General features: G+C 43.1%; 2 protein-coding genes across 6 annotated transcripts in view; both read right to left on the reverse strand.

Annotated features, from left to right (window-relative positions):
* TMEM245 (transmembrane protein 245) overlaps positions 1–2,214 on the reverse strand; it is a 101,464-nt gene extending 99,250 nt beyond the window's left edge. Inside the window, exon 1 of one of the 2 annotated variants that reach the window (XM_021067267.1) lies at positions 1,575–2,214. In XM_021067267.1, the coding sequence (XP_020922926.1) occupies positions 1,575–2,162 (588 nt within the window). In that variant the 5' untranslated portion in view covers positions 2,163–2,214. The remainder of the gene's footprint in view (positions 1–1,574) is intronic. The other variant, XM_005660320.3, reaches the window with a different exon arrangement.
* Positions 7,955–26,675, reverse strand: part of FRRS1L (ferric chelate reductase 1 like) — a 33,149-nt gene continuing 14,428 nt past the window's right edge. Inside the window, exons 2-6 of one of the 4 annotated variants that reach the window (XR_002344422.1) lie at positions 24,219–24,303; positions 22,049–22,187; positions 18,676–18,922; positions 14,077–14,937; positions 7,955–13,663 (exon numbers count right to left, since the gene is read on the reverse strand). Coding sequence is in view for 3 of the 4 variants with exons in the window: in NM_001258382.2 (NP_001245311.2) it covers positions 14,765–14,937; positions 18,676–18,922; positions 22,049–22,187; positions 24,219–24,303 (644 nt within the window). In the remaining variant the exon portion in view is untranslated. Of the gene's footprint in view, positions 14,938–18,675; positions 18,923–22,048; positions 22,188–24,218; positions 24,304–26,675 lie in introns of all 4 variants that reach the window. The other 3 variants (XM_021093685.1, XM_021093620.1, NM_001258382.2) reach the window with 3 other exon arrangements.

Here is a 26,675-nt window from a genome sequence, read left to right on the forward strand (position 1 = left end):
ACTCCATAAATGTGAACCTTGGATTTGTTCAAAGTCTGAGCAACTTTAGGGTAATCACGTTCTCAGGATCTCAGAAACGGCTCCTGAAGAGTGGTAGGCTTTAGGCAATAAAGAATAAATTAATTCTAGGATCATTTCCACCAGACAATCTATCAAGCCCCAAGAGGTGAAAGGGGGTGGTTCCACACCCCTCCCTCCTACCAAAATTGAAATAACTCAGGCCTATTGGAGGCCAAGGATTCTGGCTGATCGCTGAGCAGTTGCGCATACAGGCAGCATCCCAAAATTATGGATGAAGTGCTCCACAATACCTTGCTGGCCCAAAATTGGTGGGTAATGAACATGTATTTGTGTGACTGTCTTCTCCATAAGAATATGCTCTCAAATACGGTAATATGGACCTTGAAGACAGAGCCTGCATCTTTCTCCTTTTAAACCCCTCAAAACGCCCAGTACCTAACAATATACTCAACTTTTAATTTGAACTGGGAGGCTGTACTGATAAAGAGCAAGAGAAGACAGGAGTTCTGGAATCAATCACCAACTCTGTCAATAACCTCAGGCAAGTCAAAAACCTGCTTGACAGTAAGGAGAATTATTCTGCAGCCTGATATCCAGGTGCACTGAACACTAACAAAAGTGAATATATTTTTTAAATGGTACTGATTATTGATTTAATAGTATTCTTATGCATTAAATATCCACTGATATTTGTCCGCGGTGAAATATATGACTAATTTACAATATGGTCTGAGTTAGGAAATCCCTTCCAATTCTAAAAAGCTCCTTAATTTTCTAAGAATAAGCTCAGGATGATCCAAGAATCACAAATATACCTATCCTTCACCCAGACTACTTAAGTAATTCAGACGGGAGAAAATGTGATGTCACACAGCAGTTCCTGCACAACAAAAGTAATTCCCAAGAATAGTGTGGCGAAGAAGCGGCCCCGGAGGCTCAGCACCCAATGCTCTGGCACGAAATATACTGAAATCACCTGAACTGAGAGGCAGCTCTGAACTATTAAGAAAGTTCTGTTGTAGGACTTGAGAAACCTGCGTCATCCATTCCTCTCTTTGTCCCTAACTAGCCTTAGCTAGTAAGAAGTCACCTCTCCTATCTGTAGCATAACAGGTTGGACTAGGATATCTAAGGTCCCTTCCAGTTCCAACACCCAGGAAAGTCCCCGGTGAGCAGAAATAAAGACGGCTAGAGCCCCGCTCTCCCCGATCAGAAGTAAATTCTTGTCCACCCGTCGATGCACTGCAAAGCGGAACAGCGATTCCCCGCAGGGAAGACGTCCCGCTAAGAGGGCTGGCTATGAAAGGGGCTGGGGACCGGGAGGCTGTTTCAAACTACACCCGCCCTCACTTTGGGAGGAAGGGCGCAAAGTTCCTCCCGCGCACGGGAAAGAAGGCAAAGACGAACAGTGTCCGCCCTGCACGTGTGGACCTTTGGCCGCCCTTACAGAGTGCGAAGGGACCGCAGACTCGCACGCCAGCGAACTGGGGGGAGTGGTGAAGAGAACGCAGGCCCGCGGGGACAGCCGAGGCCCCCGGCCGAAGCTCACTCACCCACAGGCTGCTGAAATAGTCCAGCCCGCGGCAGATGAGAACGCCGACGTGCACCAGCAGCACCTGCACGCCCAGGTAGCTGCCCAGACTGTAGAGGCCGTAGAGGAGAGGGCCGCCGGCGCCAAGCAGCAGCAGCAGGCGGCGGCGGCGCAGCGCCTGCTCACCCAGGGCCTCCACGCCATAGTCGGCGAAGCAGAGTGGCAGCAGCAGTGCGGCCAGCACGATGGGCGTGTGCGAGCGATGCAGGCGCTGTAGCCAGTGGCGGCCCAGGCGCGTCAGCGAACTCTTGAAAGGGTGCAGGAAGGTGCCGCACAGCACCGCCCACAGCAGCGGCCGCAGAAAGGCCTCGAGGATGAAGTAGACAAGCACTGCAGCGCCGCAGCACAGGCACACGAACAGCACCGCCCCGGTGTTGTAGAAGGCCTGCTTGATGGGCTTGTCGAAGCGCAGCGCCAGTGCCGCCGTCCGCGGGGTCTCCCCGCAGCCGCCGCCGCTGCCTGGCCCGACCGCACGCTGAACTCGCGGCGCCCGACCCGGGGAGCCCCGCGGACTGGGCGCCTCGTCAGGGCCGCCGCCGTCGTCGGCCATGGTACCTCTGCAGCCGCCAAGAGGCGGTACTGGGAAGCCGGGAGGGAGCTCAGGGAGAGATGGAGGACGGGCAATGCGCGGCATTATGGGAATTATAGTTCCTAGCTGGCCATTGTGCGCTTATAGGCCCTTTAGGGGACTACAACTCCCAGAGAGAATAGAGCGCGTTCCTTTGCCCTCGGGTTCCCTTCGCTCATTGGTCCCTGAGGAATCCAGGTAACAGGTTTCTGGGCACAACATCTTATGAGACCACAACAACAAAAAAGACTACTCCCCACCAAATACAGTATAAGAGCAATGTATACTAGCTCAATGTTAGTCACAAGGTAGGGGGAAATGTCAGATAACCTTTCCAAAAAATACCCTGAATAGTCATTAAAAAAAAAAAAAAAAAAAAACACAAGACCCCACCCCCACCCCGAAACTCCTTCATTCAGTAGTTAATGCCAATTTTTCGTCAGGCGGAATCCCCAAAGAGGCACTACATTCACAGATTTAAAACCCAGGCTGCTCATTACAATCCGCGAGGGACTACTTATAAAAGACTGATCACCAGATTCTATTTTGTTGATTTACTTAATAAACACTTATAGTGTTTGCCCTGATGCGTTTGGCAGGATTTTAAATAGTGATTCCCACACGGCAGACCCTGCTACAAATGTTTTATTCTCATCAACTCATTTAATCCTTAGAACAACCCTACAAAGGAGGCGGTGTTCTCATCCCTACTTTACAAAAAGAAAAACTGAGGCACAAAGAAGTAAAGTACCTTGTCCAGGTAAACAGCTAGTAAGTGGCAGAGGCAGGATTCAAACTCAGAGTTTGGCTCCTAAGTCTCTTCTTACCTGCTCAGCCAATTAATGGGTCTGACAAGAGATCCTTTGGTATATTTTTTAAAGCTCTTCAGAAGAGTAATGTGCACCTATTGTTGACAACCATGTAGGTGTCAGTGCAGGAGCAATTTAACTCCTAAAAGAGCTCTAAGTCAGAGTCTCAAACTGCTACTATTTCGAGACCTGAGGTCAGGTCAGTTAAGCCCCCAATCCCAATTTTCCCTCTGACACATGGAGTAATAACAGAAACTCCTGTGTTAGAACAGAAAAAGGAAGCTCTGGGACAGTACAGGATGCTCCTGTTCTCCCCTTGGAAAGGTCCTGGGATCCAAGCCTACTACTTATAAAAACACCTTGGACAGCATTTTTATTTAGAAGAGAGAGATAGAGGAAGTGGGGAAGGGAAAGAAGAGGAAGAGGAAGGAGAGGAGGAAGGGGAGGAAGAGGAAGAAGAAGGAAGAAAGGAGGGAGAGAGGAATTCCTTTACCGAGTATTCATAATGTGAGCGCTTTGAAACTCTGCAGGTTATCCCTCTTCTGTTGTCAATAAATTTTAAAACGAAAGAAAAAGTAACTCCTTTCTAGCTCATTTTTGGGTTTCGGATCACAGTTCTTGTTTTTCAAGTGATCTTTGAACTTTTAACTCTGCAAATATTTTGCTGCAGTTGTCCTCCGTTTTGCTTTGCTTCCTAACTACTTTGTCTGGGGCTGCCGAAATTATGATTACAAATTATGGTCACGTTTGCTTTCAGTAACCTTTTTACACTGACTTAAGCTCCCATTTATATAAGAATGATGCCTCAGTCTCCCTCCCAAAAAGTTCTCAGTAATCTCCAGGGAGTCCCAATGAGGGTACCTCTCCTATGTACCTGTAGCCAGGAGCTAAACACCAACCCCTCTGTGTCCACCCTACTGCCCACATAGCTCCTTGAGCTCAGTACCCATCATAAGATTGCCAGAGCCTGTGTCACTATTCCCAGATCATGAATATTCCCAAATTTCTAATCCTCTGGGTTTAGAAGGCAAAGCATTAGGGTGCCAATGCAGGGTTCCACTCAGAAATGGGAAAAAAATCCTTCTCCCTGACTTGAAGACTCTGTGATCCTTGGGAACCCAAGCCCTAAAGCAGGTGTCTTGTGCTCAGTGTATTATAACTCTTCTCATGAAGAGTTCCTTCCATGTCTGACCTTCAGTCCTCTAACCACAAAACCCATCCGAACGGACAGTGAGAGAACAAAGACCAAGCCATCCTCTCTGTCCTCCTCCAACCAAAGATTTGGTTCTCTTCCTAAAGATCCCATGTAACACAGCAAAAGCATCCATCATTGGATGCAAACAGAACCTGACATGGGTATGCATTGGATAAGCGGGGGTGGGGTAATGTTGCCTAAATTGTGTTTGGGGCCCCAGATCAACAAATCAAAAGTGCCCTATCATCGTGCACTGCTTTTGAGTCTCAATGAAAGGCAAAATTCCTGACCATTTCAAAACTGTTCTAATGGCCAAAGCAAGAGAACTGACAGGTTCTGACAGAATTTCTAGTCAAGAAAGGAACTAAGAGAAATGAAGCTGAAGCAACAGAAACTAAGCAGACTAACACTTATATGGCCTAACGCAAGGCTGGGTTCCTATAGGATTTTGTTCACCTTGCTGTGACTGTATTCTCTACTTTGCAGTCAAAGTCAGTGGTTTCCATGGGTTTGCTTCATTTCTGTGTTCCCAGCACCTGACACAGCATGGGCCATTCGGAGTACAGAGTACAAACTCTGTGTTTGCTGAACAAGTGGATACATGATTTGCTATCCTTTCAAAAAAGCTTGTTTGTGCTTCCTGTGAGAAACAGAATTGAAATGCTGGGAATGTTTCTGTTGTGTGTTTCTAGGATTGAGAACAGAGAAAAATTAAAACACTGGAATGTAAGAGTTCCTGTCGTGGCACAGTGGAAACTAATCTGATTAGGAACCATGATGTTGCGGGTTTGATCCCTGGCCTCGCTTGGTGGGTTATGGATCCAGCGTTGCCGTGAGCTGCAGTGTGGGTCGCAGACACTGCTCAGGTCTGGCATTGCTGTGGCTCTGGCATAGGCCGGTGGCTACAGCTCCAATTAGACCCCTAGCCTGGGAACCTCTATATGCCTCGGGTGCGGCCCTGAAAGGACAAAAGAAAAAAAAAAAAAGAAAGAAAAGAAAAAATACTGGGATGTAGGACCTACAAACTAAATTTGGGAAAGACAGAGTCCACTCAACTCTCTAGCTCACAGAGCATGTGCTTTTAAGGCATCTGCAAAATGCAAGCCTACCTGAGTTTTCTTTGTTGGTCCCACACTGCAACTCACTCCAACCACCTCAAGGAAAAACAGCCTTTGCAGGCATCCAGGATACAGTGGAGGTGAAATAGATTCAGAAGAGTGAATCAAGCTGACCACACTGCCTTTGGCCTTTCTGTTGCATGAACCAATGAGTTTCCTAACCATTAAGCCAGTTTCAGTTCAGTTTTACATTTCCTGCAACAGAAAGCATTCTGGCTGATAAAATGATACCTATGTCACATCACTGAGGCCTGTGAGGATGAAAGGGGAGAGTGTGTTAAAAGCAGCAGCACAGAGCCTGGGACGCCATGAGAATCTGACAGTAACTCTCAGGGTGACCCTTCATTTTGTCTTGAAGAAGCCAAGACACAGCTCTTAAACAACAGTCAATGTTCACTGACTCCCAAGATATCCACCCCAAAGATAACACAAGCACAGCACAGAAAGGATTCTCCAGGACATTGTATCTATCTTAGAGTCTTTGCTGAGTCTTAATAAGCACCTGCTTTATACAAAACCCGGTGCTCACAGTGGACTGTGTACGTGATGTCTAAAGTGGTATATACAGCGCGGAAGGAGAGGCTGTGTGAAAATGTAATCAAACTGACATGCCTTCAGATTCCAGATATGAGTTACCACTTTCTTTCACTAAGCCCATATACATCCTGCTGTTTTTGAATCCTAAGCGTTACTTGTTTGCACACACTTGGTACCATGCTGATGTCACTGCAACCTCTGGCTGGGCCCTCTGTCTGCCCTCTCGCTCCACTCTAATCAAGTCTCTACATTGCAGCCAGCATGATCCTTTTTTCTTTTCTTTTTCCTCTTTCTTTCTTTCTTTCTTTTTCTGGCCACACCTGAGGCATGTGGAAGTTTCTGGGCCAGGGATCGAACCTGCACCACAGTAGTGACCCATGCTGCTGCAGTGACAACACTGGATCCTTGACCCATGGCAAAACAAGAGAATTCTGAGTGAGCTTTCTAATACACAATCTGATCCCTTCGAAGCCTCCTTACCCTGAGGGAAGATGTCCAAGCTCTTTATTACGACTTCAGTGACGGGACCACACTCACCCCTCCCCACTTCCTGCCTCATCCTTTATCCTCCAGCACTTGGGTGGCCCTCATAGATATCCAGGTCCTAATCCCTAGAACATTACTGGCACTTTTGCAGATATAATTAGCTTAACGATTTCAATATGGGGAGATTATTCTGGATTATATAGATGGGGCCTAAGTATAATTCTAAGTATCTTTTTGGGGGAAGGGAGAGAGATTAGACTACCAAGAAGAGAAGCCTTCTGACCTCTCCAACCACAAAGGCAGACATTGCGGCCTCAAGGCCTTTGGCCAAGGAATGCCCACAGCTACCACAAACTGCAAGATCCAAGGAAGTATGCTCTCCTGGAGTTTCCAAAAGAAACCAGCCCTGCCAACACCTTGATTTTAGCTTCATCCGATCCAGTTCAGATCTCTGGCCTCCAGAAGTGCAAGATAATACATTTCTGCTGTTTTAAGCCACTAAATTTATGGCGACTTGCTACAGCAGCAGTAGGAAACTTATATAAACCTTGCTAACTGACAGTGGTTCCTATACACATCCTGCTGGTCTTTCTTCTGAGGTTGTTTCCTCTTTCCTGGAGATGCTTCTTTTGCCTGCTTCACTTCTATTTTTTCCTTCAAGAGTCAGCCTTAGTACCACCACCTGCTTTCCTGGTTGCCTGGGAGTGGGGAGGATTCCTACTCCAGGTTTGCACCACACCTGAACATTTCTTTACACTGTGGTCACCAAGAAGTATTATGGTATTGATGTATCTGACTCCCCGGGTAGGCTGTGAGCCTCTTGGGGCAGAAATCAAGAGCTGTTCTTCCTGGAGCCCTCCCTGACCTACCCCAGTGGGTACTGTCTAGACTAGGGATTGGCACATGAGAGTCCTTAATAAATATTTATTGAATAAATGAACAAGTGGTTAATGCTTCTTGACCTCTTGGATGTAGGTGACTTTTGTGTCCACTCCACTCCAGCAGTCTCTTCTTACAGCTCATCTCCTGGCCCTTGAACCTGGGACTGAGCCCTAAGAAATTTCCAAGTCAAACATCAGCCAGGGTCAAGTCTGCTGGCTGGACCACCCACTGAGAATATTGCAAAATAAGTACCATAGTGAACACTTCAGATACCAAAAAATAACAAAATATTTGTTTTTAGAGGGGTGAGGATTAGAGTCTGATCATGCAGAATGTGGTAATGCTAATTTTTTCTTAACACGACATTCCTTGCATTTCTCAACCTAGGCCCAGTTTCTCAAGCAGTTCAACTCCTACCTTTTGCAATTTCCATTCCTTTAGTTACCAGTAAGGCTCACAGTTGACACTTTCAGAGCTCGCTATGCATTATTAGCCAACAAATACACTTTACATGGGATTACAGGCTTCCATTTACTAATTGATAGAGGTATTAAGCTGAGGCTCTAAATATAGATTTCTTTAGCAAACTGTTTCTCTGCAAGGAATTTTACCTGACTGCTGCAACATGACTTTTCTTCTTTTTCAGAAAGACAGGCTGTCATCTTCTCCAAGGTTTGTAACTTCAGGGGCACTTTACTGATAAAAGGTTGTAAAACAAATAGAAAACCAAAAATGCACCAGGGCAAAGCCATACGGAATTAGAAACTTTAATTACATCAACAGGAAGAATTTCAAACCATGTTGAGAATTTATATTTTAAAGTTTAAATCTAGTTAATACATTCTAACTATAACTAACATAGTCCTCTAAAGAGAGAAGTATTTGTGATAGCATATGGGCAGAACAATCTTTTAGGTAGCTTCTAGGAATACTGCTACAATTGCTCTACATAAATAGAAATCCATGTCTTTATTAGTAAGGTACCACACATCTTAGAGTAAAAATCCACATAGGACAAGCTTATAAATATACATAAATCTCAAAATCAATCACGATTGAACATTAGGTACACAATTATTATAAAACAAATATAACCCATCAATGTCTATTTAAAGGCATAGTTCTTATAAAAGAGTATTTTATAGACAGTCTCAAAAAAGTATATTAATACCCCTGGAGCCAGATTGTTCCAGCATATCAGCGCATCTGGGGAAATAAGGCATGTGGAGAGGCTGCATTTACTCTTCCAGGTGGCCAGGACCTATTCTGTCTGATGAAATGGTAACAGCTTTAGTGATCAACCACCCCGTAACCTTAGACAATCAACTGCTCTCCAGAAGAATGAAACTGAACAGCTACCTGCCTGACAGCAAATATCCGGGGGTGGGGGGGGGATGGAGACAGAAACATTAGTTGGATATCAGTACAATTTAAGTGAAAAATCCCAAAGAGCTTGATAACTCAAACTTTTAGTCATATTTAAAATGACAGGAGTTCCTGTCATAGCTCAGTGGGTTATGAACCCAGCTGGTATCCATAAGGATGTGGGTCTGATCCTCGGCCTCGCTCAGTGGGTTAAGGATCCGGTGTTGCCATGAGCTGTGCTGTAGGTCACAGACACGGCTCGGATCTCTCCTTGCTGTGGCTGTGGCGTAGGCGGGCAGTTGCAGCTCTGATTTGACTCCTAGCCTGGGAACCTCCATATGCCGCAGGTGTGGCCCTAAAAAGCCAAATAAAATAAAATAAATAAAATAAAATTACAGTAGCTACTATTTTCATGAAAAGGAATTTCTACTCATCAACTATTAAATATAAAATCAACCAAGTCCAACTTGAAACTAAATAACTGAAGGAATCTAATTAGATATAAAACCTGGATAGGTTGCATCAACATGCCATTTACTCAGCTAACACTAGTCTCAGTTTCTGAACTAACAGTATAGAAAAGTCAAACTCAACAGTGATACTGTATATGTTCTTTACACATCATATAATGTTGAACAGAGGAGGCAAGGCTTAATAAAGGATCCAGGAATCCTTTCTACAAACTAAATGACTATAAACTCAAGAGCAGTTTTGCCTGTAATTCACACAAGGCTTTATCTCTTGAGTTTTAAAGTATTTGAGAGATCAGAAACAGAAATAACCCTGACAAAGACTTTCAAATGGTCATGGAATGTGTGTATATATGTGTGTGTGTGTGTGTGTGTGTGTGTGTGTGTGTGTGTATGCATTTATGTATAAATACACACAGACCTCATCATGTATGTACAAATATATGTATATACAAACACACTGAGAATAATCAAACTGTTCACTAAACATCACCAATTCTGTTTAGAGAACAAGGACATACAATACAATTTTATACAGCAAAGTGTACACATCTCAGCATCTGGCCTACTGTTAACAGTTCTCAAACATGTTTCCATTGTGATATACAAGGTGATGCCATAGTCACATGTGTAAAACTCTCCCATCCTGAGGATGCAATAGATTTAGATAATACTTAAAAACTGTCTAGAGGAGGAATTTCTCTGAGGCTCAGTGGGTTAAGGACATGGTGTTGTCATTGCCCCAGTTCCGGTCACTGCTGTGGTATGGGTTCCATCCCTGGCCGGGGAACTTCCACATGCTGCAGGCGCTGTCAAAAGGAAACAAAAAAAAGGAAAAGAAAAAAAAAGAACAAGACACAATCTTATCTCTTAATATCCCTAAATCCTAGTTTTCTCATCTGTAATAGAGGAATAAAAATATTTAGTGCATAGAGTTGCTAGGAGGAATAAATGAAATAGTGCACAAAAAAGTGCTCAGCCATACTAAGAGTCATCTAGAGGAGGAAAATAAAATAGTCTGAAACGTTGTATAGATGACCCTTGAACAGCACAGCTTCGAACTATGCAGGTCCACGTACACACGGACTTTTTTCAATAGTAAATACTACAGTACTACATGAAGCAAGGGTGGTTAAATCCTTGGGCAGGACCATGGAAGGAGGAACCACGGACATGGGAACAGCATATTCATAGGGCTTAGTAGAATTATAGGTGGATTTTCCACCGCCTGGAGGGTCAGTGCCCCTGACTCCCTGCAATGTTCAAGGGTCAAGCGTAATCCCCACCATGAAGAGCAATTCAACAGCAAAAGTGGTTCAAGGTTTCCACACCTTAAGCAAAATAAAACTGCTGCTTATTAGCTCCAACTTTACTGCCATCTCTTCTGCATCAACTTCGGGAAATATATTAGAATGCAAATTCTAATGGGACTGCATTATCAAGATAATGATCAATCAAGTCTAATTTATTTTTTGAGCAAATTACAAACATTGATATTTTTACAATTAACCAGTGCTACATTACTGGCAGTGTCCTTTACCACGGATCATGACACTGGGGTGTGTCTCTCAGCGGAGAGCAAGGCCATACCCAACGTGCTGCCTGTTTTTGTAGGGTCTGCAAGCTAAGAATGGTTTTTACATTAAAAAACATTTTTGTGATGGAAACAAAAATATGTGTGACATGTAAAAGTGATATGAGATTCAAACATCAGTGTCCATTAAGTTGTACTGCAACACAGCCAGGCTCACTGGTTTATGTATTATCTGGGACAGAGTTAAACAGCTGAAAGAGAGACTGCAAAGCCTACAATATTTACCGTCTGGCCCTTTACAGGAAAACTTTGCTGTCCCATAGGCTAGAACCAACGATGTCACACAAGCTCAGTGGTGATATCTCTTAAGCACAAAATCCTGAATACAGGCTGTAAACGTAATTACAGAAATAGCAGTAAAAACCATGTAGGATGGAAATCCATCCCTGAGTTGTCCAAGCTTCCTCATTTCCTTAATGGCAAAGGCCAACTTAAGACAATGAAACATGGCTTCTGAATTTTGTCTGAAACCGTGTTTACAAATTCATTGTTGCGACACAGCAGAGCAAAGAAAGGGCACTGGCCTCCAAGGGAGAAGACCCGATTTTTGAAAGGTAAGTCCTTTCAAAAATGAGCCAAGACAAAGACATTCTAGGCTTGTCTGTCTGTGTATTAGTTTTTAAAAACTATTAAAAAGCACTAAAATGACTGGTGAAATAAAAAAATCAAAATCTTTTTAAGATGAAAAAAAGCTGATTGTAACTAATAAAACATACCCTTTTCCTCGACTATAACTATAAAAGTCCTCCCATTCAGTGTAAACCACTAAATGGGTGGGGGGGGGGAGAGGAAGCACCTGGCTAACTTAAGTGTGAACAGTGAGTTCCATTTAATAAAAGTTTTAATGAATGTGCATGACAGAAATCACATCACCTCCCTACGTTTCAGCTGCTCCTTTTAAAAAGAAGCCCATTGGATAAAATGGTGTCTGAAGTCCTTGCCAGCATTGGGAATTTATGCCAAATGCCTAGCTTCAGTTTTTTCATCTGCAAAATTGGACTAATAATAGAATCTGCTCCCAGTGGTTGTTGTGAGGATTAAATCGGTTAATCCATGTAAAGTGCTTAGAATAGTACTAAATACATTTAGCGAGCATTATTATCCCACGTAGGCATTTAAAAAAACACATTGGTTTGGTATCTCCCTTGTAACAAGTACTAAGTTAGAAAATGGAATACGGGGATAAAATAGAAGTTGATTTTCCTATATTAGGTAAGAATGAATGAAATTGGAGTCTACAGAGTTTTAACTTCAGGATGTCTATAAATTGAAGATTCTCTGAGATGATGGTTAAATGCTGTTCTGCATCTCTGGTCTTTGAATTCTCATTTCTGAACAATAATTGTTTAAAATGTCAACTATTGGAGTTCCTGTCGTGACTCAGTGGTAACAAACCTGACTAGCATCCATGAGGATGCGGGTTTGATACCTGGCCTCACTCAGTGGGTTAATGGATCCTGCGTTGCCGTGAGCTTTGATGTAGGTTGTAGACTCGGCTTGGATCTGGCATTGCTTTAGCTGTGGTGTAGGCCAGTGGCTACAGGTCTGATTCAACCCCTAGCCTGGGAACTTCCATGTGCCATGGGCGCGGCCCTAAAAAAGCAAAAAGGAAAAAAAATACTGTCAGCTATTTACAAGGCAAAACGGCACTGTAACTAAAGCTCTTTCTATCGCTGTTTCAAAAGACAAAAGTTCAGTGTTTGCTAAAGGAATGATCATGGGTAGAAGAATATAAAAATGCCGGCTAGTCTGGCAATGTGTATGAAATACAAGCTTTCTGAACCAAACCAACCTGCCATAAAAGTAAAGTATTATTTACTTATTCACTCAACAAATGTTTGCTAAGTACCTACTATGTAGTAGGGTCTGCTACAATGAGGAGTAACAGGGAATGGTCCCTGGGTTAGGGAGTTAGCAGGGGAGTTGAACCAGCAATTACAGGAAAGTGTGATGAGAACTATAATGGGGAAGCTCAGTGTCCTATGGGGGTCTCCTACTTAGTCCAGGAGATTGGAGGAAAAAATACTTCGGCTGTGACCTGAAAGATGCACAGGAGTTCAGTAAGCTCAGCAAGTGGAGCGTGTCTGAGCACAGAGAACATTGGAAGAGGTGAGAATGCAGGTCTGAAGCACTGAGAGCAATTAGGTCTTATTGGCACAGAGCAAGTGAGGAGTGATGACAAAAGATGACAGTGCAGGTAATCAAAGTAGTTTGCCTGTGACACTAATGGAGATGAGAAATCTCTGGACGTTCTAAGCACAAATATGCACAAATGGTAACCCAGGTAAAATCAAGTCATGAAACAATTAGCTGACTTGAAATGTAAGCAGAAGGAAAATCCCTTTAATGTATTCCTTCCCTGCCTGCTACAGAGACTAGCTCAGGTCTCACTTTAGTTTTAACCTATTTATAGCTGAAATATTTGTACACGCAAGAGAGTGAAATAGAAAAATATTCGCTTTCTTATTTACAAGGTGGGTGCCTGCATAGTCCGTGTCCTCCAGACTGGCCGCTCTAGCTTAGAAGGTGACACACAGGCCATCCTCGGGTGTGGCTGGGGGGCTTGGTTATGAGGCAGGGGTAGTCAGGTGGAGCCGGGGACTTGAATCAGATGGCTTGAGTTTGAATCCATCACACCCGACGTCATTTAACCTCTCTCCATCTGCAGTGAGGATTGTTTTCTCCTACATTGCCTTGGATGCATGTGGTACATTGTGCAATGTCACAGAATCTGGATGTTTTCCATATTTTTGTTCCATTCCAGAAGAATTTGAAAACCTCTCCCCAAGGGGGGGCCTTTCACCTCTGGCGTGGATTCCAAGGAAGACATCAGAAATCACAGTCTCCACTGTTGTTTCATCACAAAACCCACCAAGTTGGAGCCTGCTTTAAAGTGCTGGGGGCAGGCCAGGAGACTCCAGAACTCTACAGTGGAAATGCCTCAGCAGCGTCATTATACCCATAAATGATTTTCCTCTAAATGGGCTGTGTCAGACAGTTGGAACAAAGGATCACTTGGGGGGTCCTCTGAAAAAAGGAAATGCATTAAGTCAAGACATTGTTATAAACTATGCTGGCTGCCAGTCCAGTTTACAAGTCTGAACATTTAAATGGATACTCTAGGTAAGGTCACTCAATGGGTCATTTCCCATTACTAATGGGGGGGAGTGTCATCTTTAAAATGTTTCTACTCCAAATCTCCACAATCTCCAAATATGTTAGTTTATTATCAGAATGACTTAAATTTTGAGATGATTTGTCTATTATAATACATGTTCAATTACACTCAATATCCGTTGACTCTGACAACAGAATTAGCTGTAACCACACATGAATACCTTAATTTAATAAGTACAGTGGTAGTAGAGTCCAAATTCTAATTTTTAAGACTGCCCATATTTTTATCACTAATACAATTTTACATCTTTGGGAATACTCACAGTTCCATTTCTAACTTTCCGAGCAGCAATGAAAAATGTGTTCTCTTAGCTACTAAGCGAAAAGACATTTCAAATATATATGGACCATTTTTGTATCATTGGTACCTCCAACATTCTCTTCATTAGTTTTGTATCCAAAAGCCTTCATGCTCTATGTAAATGTGAAAGGTCTTCTGCCTGAAAGGCTGACTGTGAACTAGGGCCATCCAATGAGGTTCTCTTTAGTATTATTCCAAGTAACTCTTGAGCTGTAGTTGGAAGAGTAAAGGTTGTTTAGAGACATGGTTTCTATGCTTTTTCTGCTTTGCTATGTGTTATCTGACCAAGGAGCCAAGGCTACATAGTGTGAGGGTCACAAAAAGAGAGCCTTCCTGGGTCTTAAGTCCCATTCAGTACGATGGCAATAGTAACGTCCATCAAACCAACTCAGAGAGGTTGTGAAGCTCAAATGAGAAACCATATTTGAAAGCGAGTGCTTAGAAAAGCTGTAAGGACTTTCCAGAAGTATAGGGTCATTATGAAACAATCCTCTTCGATTAGAAAAGAAGCTTGCTCTTTCTTCCAAAAAGCTGAAATCATATGAGTCTTTTTTTTTTTACACGACAGAAGCTAAAATTATACTGCATATTTTTAAAAAATATACTAAAGACTTTCTAATGCATTGAATTTGTTGGCCTTGCAGCTGTGGTTAAGGGGTTCCCATCAGTAAGTAGAAGGTCAGGGCAACAATGAGAAGCAGACAGAACGGAGAGGAGAAGGTCTGATAGGCAGCTGATGGCATAAAAATGTCCTCATACTTGTAAATACTGACAACACGCTCTGAAGTCGGTGGTGAGTCTATGTCATGTCGGGTGATAGAGCCTTCAAGAGGAAAGAAAGAAAAAGGAAGCGGCAATAGAAAAAAGGTACAGATTTAAAATGATATCTGCAAACCCCAGAAAAATGAAACAAAACTTCAAAGAGCAAGAGCTACTATTTTTTTTTTCAGATATATATATATATTTTTAGATACGGATTCATTAACAACTCCTGACCACATGGAGTCCTTCACGGACGGAAGCCTCTCTCACTTTCTATGGGACATAAAGGGGTAGCCTGCCCAGGCCAGACCAGAGAGGGTGTGCTGTGCTGTGTGTCTGTATGTCTGCATGTCTGTCTGGCAGAGTTCTGGGGAATGGTACAGAAAGTAAGAGCATTAAGATACCAAACAAGTCTTTGATGGAAAAAGTTTTTTGACCTGGTGAGAAGAGGAAAGAGGGAAAGTCTCCATGTAAAGGCTACTTAATAAGCTGAAATTGATAGGAAGGGCCTGACTTTTGGATTAATGCATATGCAACCTGGGTCAAGGAGGCTAAAGCATAGGCGTTTGGTGTAAAGGTCTTGGAAATACAGCTCAGAGTGAGGGTTTTTTTGTTTTTTGTTTTTGTGGGTTTGTTTTGTTTTGTTTTGTTTTTTAGGGCAGCACCCATAGCACACAGAGGTTCCCAGCCTAGCAGTCGAACTGGAGCTACAGCTGCGGCCTATGCCACCGCCACAGCAATGCCAGATCCAAGCTGCATCTGAGACCTATAGCACAGCTCACGGCAACACCAGATCCTTAAGCCACTGAGCAAGGCCAGGGATCGAACCCACAACCTCCTGGCTCCTAGTCGGATTTGTTTCCTCTGAGCCACAACAGAAACTCCCAGAGTGAGGGGTTTTAGGGTACTGTTCACTAGGAAGCTGTGCCGTACTTGACATGTCAAGCCCGCACTCCAATGCCTGCGCTGGCTCCTGCTTAGCACAATCCAAACTCCTCAGGTTGGCACAAGTTTTTCTCTTGACAGATCCCACTTACCTCTCCTCCCTAACCTTGTTCATTGGTCACCTACATGGATTCCTGGGCTTAACCATGCACCCCCTCCCACCCCATGCCCTCCTTGAGAGAAGTCTAATCTCCCCTTCTAGCCTCAGCTCAAAGTTTATCCCCTTAGAGAGATCTTAAAAGATGGACAGGGTTTGGTCACTAGAGAGGCCTTAGGAGAGTGTTCATGGGACAAGAAAAGCCCAAGCCTGTCTGTGGGGGAGGGATGTGCCTATTTTGTTTGGAGACAGAACAACAACAGAATTCCTGAGAGGGCTGATCAGGCAAAGCAGGATCAGACTTGGGGAGGGCTTGGAATGTTAGGCTATTACGCCATATATGTAAGAAAGCAAGCTTCAGAGTTCCTGTCGTGGCTCAGTGGAAACAAATCCAACTAGGAACCATGAGGTTGCGGGTTCGATCCCTGGCCTCACTCAGTGGGTTAAGGATCTGGTGTTGCCATGAGCTGTGGTGTAAGTCACAGATGCGGCTCAGATCTGGCATTGCTGTTGCTCTGGTGCAGGCTGGCGGCTACAGCTCTGATTTGACCCCTAGACTGGGAAGCTCCATATGCCGTGGGTATGGCCCTAAAGAACAAAAACAAAAACAAAAAAAAGAAAAAATAAAGTAAGCTTCCGAGGTAGAGTACTTTCCAATTTGTAAAGCAATTTCAAATACTTGTTTTCATTTAATTCTTACAGTAATCCTATGAAGCCAATATTATTCTTACCATCTCTGCTTCATATACAAAGAAATTAGGGTTTGGAACTTAGATCAAGGCTACATACAGCCACCAAGGGGCAGAACCAACGTTCAGACCCAGAGATGAGACTCTCAATCTCATCATTTAAAATGAGTTCATTTCTATATAAAATAGACAACCAACAAGGACCTACTATATAGCACGGAAAACTACTCAATAATTCTATAATAATCTATATGGGAAAAGAATCTGAAAAAGAATGACTATAAGTATTTGTCTAACAGAATTACTTTGCTGTATACCTGCAACTAACACAACATTGTAAAGCAACTCTACGCTAATAAAAAATAAATAAAGCATAGGAAATGAAAAAATAAAATAAAATGGGTTCATTTCTCCAGCCTGAGATACAGCTTATTTCCCAAGGTACTGAAAGTTCCTAAGATATAATTGCAGATCCACTGTTGGTAACCTGGGAAATAAGCAAATGGAAAAGTAGTGTCACAAATCTGGCGGTATCCAAATGCCTTCCCAACTATAAACAGGCAAAAAAAAAAAAAAAAAAAAAAGATACAGAATCTCCAACTGGTCAACGGGAACAATTTGAAGGAAAAATCAGATTAGACAGGAGGTAGTTGATGAGAAAGATACAATTCCCAGAATAAGTTCTCAGACAAGGATTGAGAATGGCTCACTTCCATTCTTGGTCAGACCATTAGGCTGATGAACCAAGAGGGATGCTGAAGACACAGGGTATCTCGATATCCTGGGTCTTTTGGGGGGGAAATGCTGAAGAGCCTTGCCACACGAAATGAGGTCATTAATAGAGCAACTCATTAGAAATGCAGAATCCCAGTCCCTTCCCTGGACTTACTAAAAACTGCATTTTAACAATATAGCCAGGCAATTCCTGTACTCATTAAAATTTGAGGAGTAATGGGCTAAATTATAGGATAATTTGGTGGATTTATGACCACCAGAATGGTCATAAATTGAGTACTAATGAAATCTTTGGTGCCAGTCTCTAGAGAAGTGTCCAGAGGCCCTTTTTCGCTCAAGATGTTTTGTTAATTAAAGTACAGCTGATTTACAATGTTGTGCCAAGTTCTGCTGTACAGCAAAGTGACCCAGTCATACATACATATAAACATTCCTTTTCTTTCTTCCTTTTTTTTTTTTTTTTTGTCTTTTTAGAGCCGCACCTGCGGCATATGGAGGTTCCCAGGCTAGGGGTCTGATCAGAGCCACAGCTGCTGCCTGCACCACAGCCACAGCAATGTGGGATCCTTAACCCACTGAGTGAAGCCTGGGATGGAACCCGCAACCTCATGGTTCCTAGTCAGATTTGTTTCTGCTGCGCCATGATGGGAACTCTTAAACATTCCTTTTCTTATATTATCTTCCACCATGGTCTATCCCAAGAGACTGGATCTAGTTCCCTGTGCTCTACAGCAGGACCTCATTGCTTACCCATTCTAAATGTAACAGTTTGCATCTACCAACCCCGACTCCCCAACCATCCCACTCCTTCTGCACTCCCACTTTTGGCAACCACCAGTCTGTTTTCTATTGTTCAGTATTTTTATATTTAGAGCATAGGTGTTAAGAGTACTCACTGACTTCTGAATCAGGCAGATCTAGGTTTGAGTTTTAGTTCTTCCATTAAGTAGCTGTAGAGCCTTGAGCAAGTTCCTTAATCTCTCTAAAATGAGGATGATAATTCCTACAATTCTCCAGGGCGTGGTGAGGAGTAAATGAGACCATTGTGAGAGTTAGAGTCCATACGCCATACAGAGCAGACATCTGATCTGTTTCATTAAGCACACAGCTCATCATACACTATCTCATGTCTCTTGTTCTAGCTATGCATGTGTATAACCTGTCCATTTCCGTGTTCGTGTGGATAAGTCCATTATAACATTCTGCAGGCAGCATCATATCTCCTTTTTCTTTTATATTACCCAGAGGGCTTACCACTCTTTTGCCCAGTAAATAATGACCACAAGCACAGCAATGTCTGGTGTTTAATCCAGATGCCCAAATGTAAGCTTACCCTGAATGGCTGGACCCCAAGCAAACAGATAATACCAACTCAAGTGCAGATCAACAATTGTTTCCTCTCTGGGAACGTTCACAGGCCGTTTAAATCTGCAGGTAACCCGATTGTTCTCAAAAACGCCTTCTTCATCTCTGGCTGGATTCCTCTGAATCTCCTTTGCCCACTGGCCTACGTTATAGAAGTGCTGTATGCGGACCCTGCCGTTGTCGTCATGGACACAAGCCATGACATCGTCGCCACCCTAACACGAAAGAGGATGGAGAAAAAAAAGTCAAAGGTGCATCTTGGGCAAATGTTTCTACTAGAGAGAAATTTCATTCAGAAATACACATTCCATCACCTCTGTAATTTAAGTCCCACCCCCAAAATTATTTTAAATGCCATTAAAAAGCTTTGACCAAATGACCGGAGTCTGCATCACAATAGCTGACATGGAGGGCCTCCTGATGTGCATTTCAGAGAAAATTACCTCATCAGTTCACTAGCACTCCTGCTAAAAACACAGACACCAACCTGATCATAAGCAGACAATTAGACAAACCCAAACTAAAGGTCATTTTACAAAAAAAAAGTGGTCTGTAATCTTTCAAAGGGTCAATATCATGAAAGATCCACCCTCCCTGAAAAAAAAAGAAAAGAAATAAAAGCTAAGAAACTACTTTAAAATAAAGAAGACTAAAAATATATGACAAATGGAGTTCCCTGGTGGCTCAGCAGGTTAAAGATCTGGCATTGTCACTGCAGTGGCTTGGGTTGCTGCCCTGGTGTGGGTTTGACCCCTGGTAAAAAAAAAAAAAGATCTGTGACAATTCATGGCATTCCTAGACAGAATCCAGAGTTATAAAATAAAAATTTCCATAGCAGATAATATTGGGGCAAAGGGCAACATTTGAAAATGGACAGTATATTGGATAATACTATTGCATCTATGTTAAAACTTCCTGAATTTAATAAATTACGCAATGAAAAAAGAAAGTCCTTGATTTTAGGTGATACCCATTGAGATATGTAAAGTTAAAGGGTTGTAACAGCTTCAATTTAATCTTCAAAGTTTCCAGAAAATACTAAAAATAGTAAATGGTAGCTGTCAGAGGAGCATTAGCAGCAGCAGAGGTAGAGAGAGGGAAACGTGTGTGGCAAATGTTATGGTTTGGGGAAAAGTTCTGGAACCAGACAGGGGTGATGGTTCCATACCATGAATATAATTGATGCCAGTGAATTACATACTTTAAAGTGGTTAAAATGGTAAATTTTAGGTTATGTATGTTTTACCACAATAAAAAAGCTCCCATGCGGTGAATCTAGGTGAAACATGGAAACAGGAGTTTATGGTGCTATCCTGGCAGCTGGTCTGTAGGTTCTACATTTTTTTTCCAAAACAAATCAAAAAAGTTAAAGGTGTTCATGAGTTGGGACAAACGTACCCCTCTGTGAGGGCTCTGGTAGTGGCAGAGGCACTCTGCATGTGTGGGGACAGGGTACATGGAAATTTTCTGTACCCTCTCTTCAATTTTGCTGTGAACCTAAAGCTGCTTAGGCACAATTACAACAAAAGTTAAAGACTATTAAAAAAAGGGTTCCATTTTGCTTTGCCTATTACATTAGGTTTTGAAAAAAAAATTAATCTTTGCTTCTTCTTAGAATAATAGGAGGAGAAAAGAGAGACATATTTTAAAGGCCTTTAGAGAGCAGAAAATAAAATTTGACACCCAACCTCCCTCCTCTGAGTCCCCTAATCTTTTTTTTCCTTTTTTATATTTTTAGGGTTACACCGGAGGCATATGGAGGTTCGCAGGCGAGGGGTTGAATCGGAGCTGTAGCCGCCAGCCTACACCACAGCCACAGCAATGCCACCAGATCCAAGCCACAGCCTCGACCTATGCTACAGCTTGTGGCAACACTGGATCCTTAACCCACCAAGGGAGGCCAAGAATTGAACCCACATCCTCATGGATACTAGTTGGGTTCTTAACCTGCTGAGCCACAGTGGGAACTCCTGAGTCCCCTAATCTTAACAGCTGTACAGTGAGTACAAATGCATTCTAGGATAAGAAACTGTCAACTGCATTGCAAGCCAGCTTCTAGGATGGCACACACCTGCTGTTTCTCCTGTTGACCCTAAAGTACAATCTAAGTGATATAGATTCGAATCCATGCAGTCTTGCTGGCCGGACCTTTTGTCTTCCCGCCTGGACTGAGAAGCTCACTCTTCCAGTGACCTCTACAAAAACAAACCCACTTTGACTGGAGCCTGATTCTCTTCTTACCACCCACCTACCATCCATGCCCTATCCACAGCAAAGCCTGTCAATGTGACCTTCAAAATACATGTGAAATTTGAGCCCTTCCCACCACTCCCATTGCTGTAACCCTGGCCTGAGCTGCCCTCCTCTCACTGGAAGAGCTTCAAAACAGACCAGCTGAAGAAAAAGAAGCATCCTCTAGACAGAACAGCAGCATGTGCAAAGGTACAGAGGCCGAAGAAAGTCTGGCTGTTTGGGAAGCACCCTGGGACAGGAAATGGCAGATGATGAAGAGGGAAGAATGCAGTAGAGGCACAGAGAGAAGCAGAGGCAAAGGATGGACAGCTCCCTGGGTTCCCAATGACCTGCCTATTACCGGGTCACAGTCCCTTCTAAGGTCCAGATCTGTTCCTGCCCATGCATACGGCAGATGACTGAACTGTGGGACCCGATTCTTCCCTGCCCCGTTGTCATCTGTAGCCACACCTGCACCAGGCCTCTTGCTAGAGGGAGTGCACCTTCCTGCCCCTTCATTCTGGGCTTGGCTGTGTGACTTACTTTAGGCAATGGAATATTATTAGCATATGTGATGTAAACATGGGTTTGAAATAAGCTTGGATGGCTCTGGCACTTCTGCCTCGGCCATGGGAAAAAAAAAATGCCTTTGTAGCTACGTAATTAAAGAAAACCTGAATCCAACTCATGGATTGGAGCCAAGCCCTGTGGAGTCCCAGCCAATCCATACACATGTAAGCAACAAATAAATGCGTATTGTTATCAGCCATGGAGTTCTGGAGGCTCTCTAATAGCACTGCTGTGAAAATAATGAACACAGGTACCATGAGACACCTTGTATTCTTACAACCAACCCTTCCTTCTCCATTGAAGCTAGCTTGAATTCTTTTAAACTTGTAATCAGAGAGCCATAACTAATAAATGTTGTAATGCATTGATCAATGTTCTTGCTTTGCTTTGAAAAAGAAAATCAAATGCCAGAAATTGGCATCTCCCATTTAGAAGGGGCAGGGTCACGGAGAGAAACAGCACCATGCCTGTTCTCCGAAATCTAAAGTACCACGGCAAACTAAAGAGAAAAATCCACTTCTGTCATGTTTGCATCTTACCATTTTCTTGTCAGAAGAGAATCCAACTGCTACCCAACCATCTGTGTCTGCACTCAGCTCAAACTCCACATCAGCCCCTATCATCCGGTAGCTAAGGAAGTAGTCACAGGTCTCTGCGTTACAGCCTGGTTTGCCATATCTATGGGATATATCAAAACAGGTATTACTGCTTCCTCATCTACTTATTTGAAATACATCAAGAGAGTGTATTTATGTGTCAGGCAGGATGCTGAGCAATATTAAAAAGTAAACAGGTAAATTCGTTCCTTGCCTGGGATCTCAAAACCGCAGTTTCACCCAGGAGACACCACACACACATAAGCTGCTCCTCTTTTTCTCCATATAAGCTGAGGTCCCAAGATGGGACGGGGGACTTGCATAGTGAGTGGCAAGAGGACTGAACCGGCGTCTCCAGCCCTAGCCAGGCTTCTCTCCATCATATTAGAGTTTCTCGACTATTAATTATTATTGAATTATATCTGAATCCCTCATAGAGAAAAAAATTCTGAGTTAATAATTTTAATTGGTTTTGTTAATTAAATATATGCCAATCCTTTTCACGTACAGAGTTTTAGTTAAACTACAAAATTAAACTGAGAAAAATGGACACATTAAATATAGATTAAACTACAAAACCCGGAACTTTAATTTTTTTATTTTTTTAAATTTTTTTGTCTTTTTGTCTTTTTTTCTTTTCTAGGGCTGCACCCGTGGCATGTGGAGGTTCCCAGGCTAGGGGTTGAATTGGAGCTGTAGCTGCCGGCCTACGCCACAGCCACAGCCAACGCGGGATCCAAGCCGCGTCAGCGACCTACACCACACCATGTATCATTTATTTATAAGATTTGCCTTTGCTCCACTGGGCTCCTTGGTGCTAATGCAATTCAGACACTCAAGTACAGAGCGCTGCCAGGTGGTTATCCAGAAAATCCGATTACATATTCATTAATCTGTTTAAGGAGCATCACTGAGATGAAAACAGGCATTTAAATTTTCTTACAGAGGACGTGTGGATACTTTAAGGATTGGCAAGCCCTAGTTCGAGGAATACTGTTTTACACTTATTTTCAGAAATGACAGAAAATCGTAGCAAGGGGTGGGTAGGGGCGGTAACTAAGGTGGAAGGTATGTGAAGGTCCAGGATGCAAGGCTGTTAAGTGTTGATGCAGGAGAGAGGCGGGGAACAGGCAGCCCTGCTGGCAGATACCCTCAGCAGCCAGCAAGAGGTGTAAGCTCAAGACCGCGGGAACTGGGGTAAAAAGCTGAAAGGGGTGAGGAAAGCTAAAAAAGGGGTGCATGGGCCAGAAAGCAAGTCCCCCTGAAGCCAGCAGGGCTCGGAAATACCTTCCCTTCCCTTCCCCAAAACATCCCTGAATCACCAGAATGATTCATTGCTGGCCATCTTCCTCGAAAATACTATCACTGGATTTTTAAAAATTTCTTAGAAATACCCTTGTAATCTCAAGAAAAGTCCAAAACTTCAATTTTTTCTCCTTAGACCTTGAGTACTGAGGCAAAAAAATATATATATATATCTCTCAAAACATTCAGTGCAGGGATCATCAAAATCTTTACTCCAGGACAATTTGTTTTAGGAAATAAAGGATTCCTAGAGAAGGAGGCTTTTCCAACAAAACAAGGCTATGTAGACTGAAGGCCCACTGTCTACACTTCTGTCTACTCGCTCCAGTCCACCGCATCTTGACAGAACTCACTAGTTCTGAGGCAACTAGCTAGACACAATAATTGCTGTGTAATGACTAGTTAGTATCATACAGCTATCCATAAATGATGACGTTGATTTGAAAGGGAATTGGGTCTTAGATACATCTATTACCACCTGTCCCACCCATGCCCCGGCCAAAGAGGCAGAGACATAGTCTGGGTCATGTGATTCTTCTTCATAAGCCAAATGGTTAGACACACGAGCCAGGTGGATAGTCATCAATGATGAACCACAGAAGAACGAGGGGTGCCAAGGGGCGTGCTACAGCTCAAGGCCTTTAAGACCAACACTTGGGATAGCCACTGGGCACAGGCTGCAAGGCTGCTGAAGTTATGAAGGGGGACAGGCCCCTGGACAGAGTGAACTGCATGCAATTTTTAAATACTACCTTGAGAAGTAAGTCAATGCCTTAGCTTTAGTTTTCCAACTCGAAGATCTACCAACCTAAAGCATCCCTTAGTTTTTCCACAGTCCTCCACTTTGATTTTGGCAAATGGATCCACAGGAGGTGCAGTAGGGAAAGGGTAACCTGGCCAGTGAGAATAAACAATGGTTAGAAAATCCAGCAACCACTTTTCCAACGAGAAATGCTTCTTTTTAGGATGTCGACTATTCTCTATGACATGTGTCTATAGAAACGGCTGAAGCTTCAGGAAAGGGCTTTGTTGAAGCCCAATCACCCTCTTCATGAGGGGCAGTTTAGGGCATGTCTTTGAAACCCCTGGGAACTGAGAAACAGCTTCTCCCGCATTTACAGGCAAGGAGCCGGAGGCACTGAGAGAGGCTATCATGTCATACCCACCGGCTCACCACCATCCCCTGGGAGGGTGAAAATCAGGCTTAATACAGTACGCATGCTCTAAGAGGAAAAAAAAAAAGAAAAGAACGATGAAACACTTCTAGATTTGATAGTCGAGGTTTTCCATCTATACCTACACACTGTAACAGGATTTTTCTGTTTCTCTGAACTTGTTTTTCATTAAGCTGCATAGAACATTTTCATACCACACTCAATCCTTTAAACACATCATTTCATCCAGCTGTGTATTGTTCTTGTAAGATTACTTAACATCATAGTGCATTCAACCACACATCGAGGGGAGGCCTGCATTACAGTTCCAGTTTGTGACGCAAGTAATTTTCTTCTAGGCTGTTCACTGGCTGCACACGGGAACCATGCGTGATTCATCTTGTATTCCCTCTGCCCAGCACAGCGCTTGGCATTGGACATTGAAATGACTGTCAAATCAATTAATGAAATCACCCACAGAGATTAGGCAATGCAAACACATCTTAAATTTTTGTCTTATTAGGTGCAGCATATGTAAGTTCCCCAGCTAGGGGTCGAATTGGAGCTTCAGCTGCCGACCTAAATCACGGCCTCAGCAACACCAGATCCGAGCCGTGATGCCGGATCCTTAACCCACTGAGCGAGGCCAGGGATGGAACCTGCATCTTCATGGACACTATGACAGGTTCTTCACCTGCTGAGCCACAAGGGTCCTCCAAAACATTATTCTATTAGCTTTTATTTTCTCACTATCCTGAAGTCTTTTCTTTGCGATTTGTTTTATTTATTTATTTATTTGTCTTTTTGCTATTTCTTTGGGCCGCTCCCGTGGCATATGGAGGTTCCCAGGCTAGGGGTCGAATCGGAGCTGTAGCCACCGGCCTATGCCAGAGCCACAGCAACACGGGATCCGAGCCGCGTCTGCAACCTACACCACAGCTCACGGCAACACCGGATCGTTAACCCACTGAGCAAGGGCAGGGACCGAACCCGCAACCTCATGGTTCCTAGTCGGATTCGTTAACCACTGCGCCACGACGGGAACTCCTTCTTTGCGATTTGTAAAAATTTTTTTTTTTTTAATGAGGTTTTGTTGACTTTGTTCCGTTAAGTTATACTTAAAAAAAGCCACCGGGCTACACTTTCCTGGTTCGTGTCTGTGCGCTTTGGACAGTTCATGTCTACAAACTAGATCTTTAACACAAGCTAAAGTACAGTCCTACCTTTTCACCACCTTGAAGGAGATGGGCCAAATGCATTACTTTTTCTATTTTCATGCTAAGTCCTAAGTCTACCTCAGTACTATAGACTGAGTCCTGTCTTGGATGACTTTTTGGTTTTCTCAATATTTACTGAGTTCAATACTACAAACCACATCAAGCATCTTCCTATATGTTCTTCCTCTTATTTCCCACTACAATGCTGTGGTCATTTTCTTTTATTTATCCAGGAATGCAATGACTACTTATGTTTGTAAGATTCTCCAGGTATCTGAAAAAGACAATCTCTTGTAATGTTGCTTCTGATCAGGTTCCCCATCTTCTTCCACTGTCCTTACTACTCACTAGCATGTAGAATAATATATCAGCATACAGCAGACGTTCAGCTCAATAAATGCCAGTTATTATTCCAACTGGATTACCATTACTATGAAAACTTCAACCATTGGGTAATTTCATCTCTAGAAGAAGAATGGGTTTCTAAGGTTTCCAATAAGTTTTGGAACAAAGCTCATTTATAAATAAATGTACGAAACTAATTTATTAGTGTTAGCAAGTGGCTTATTTTTCAGGGCTCTTCTAGCACTGATTTCCTATTCTCTCATATGCTTCTAAATCTTGGAATAAGAACATATGCTGTCAAATGCATTTGGGCATCACTAAATAATAGCACATTTTTTCCCTCATTTTGTATGATGTTGTATAATAAAGTATTTGACTGGTATTGGTCCCTGGTTCCTGGAGGGGAGACTCTAAATCCTTAAAATTTCCCAATAGGTCTTTGCTGTGCATGAGCCCTGTGGGATCACACCTGAGTTGATGCTGAGAGATGAGATGACTCAGGATGAGGGGCTGGTCACTAGAAGGACCAATCATGTGATGAGAGGTTTG

The sequence above is a fragment of the Sus scrofa genome, chromosome 1 (assembly GCF_000003025.6).
Source record: "Sus scrofa isolate TJ Tabasco breed Duroc chromosome 1, Sscrofa11.1, whole genome shotgun sequence".
Taxonomy (NCBI): domain Eukaryota; kingdom Metazoa; phylum Chordata; class Mammalia; order Artiodactyla; family Suidae; genus Sus; species Sus scrofa.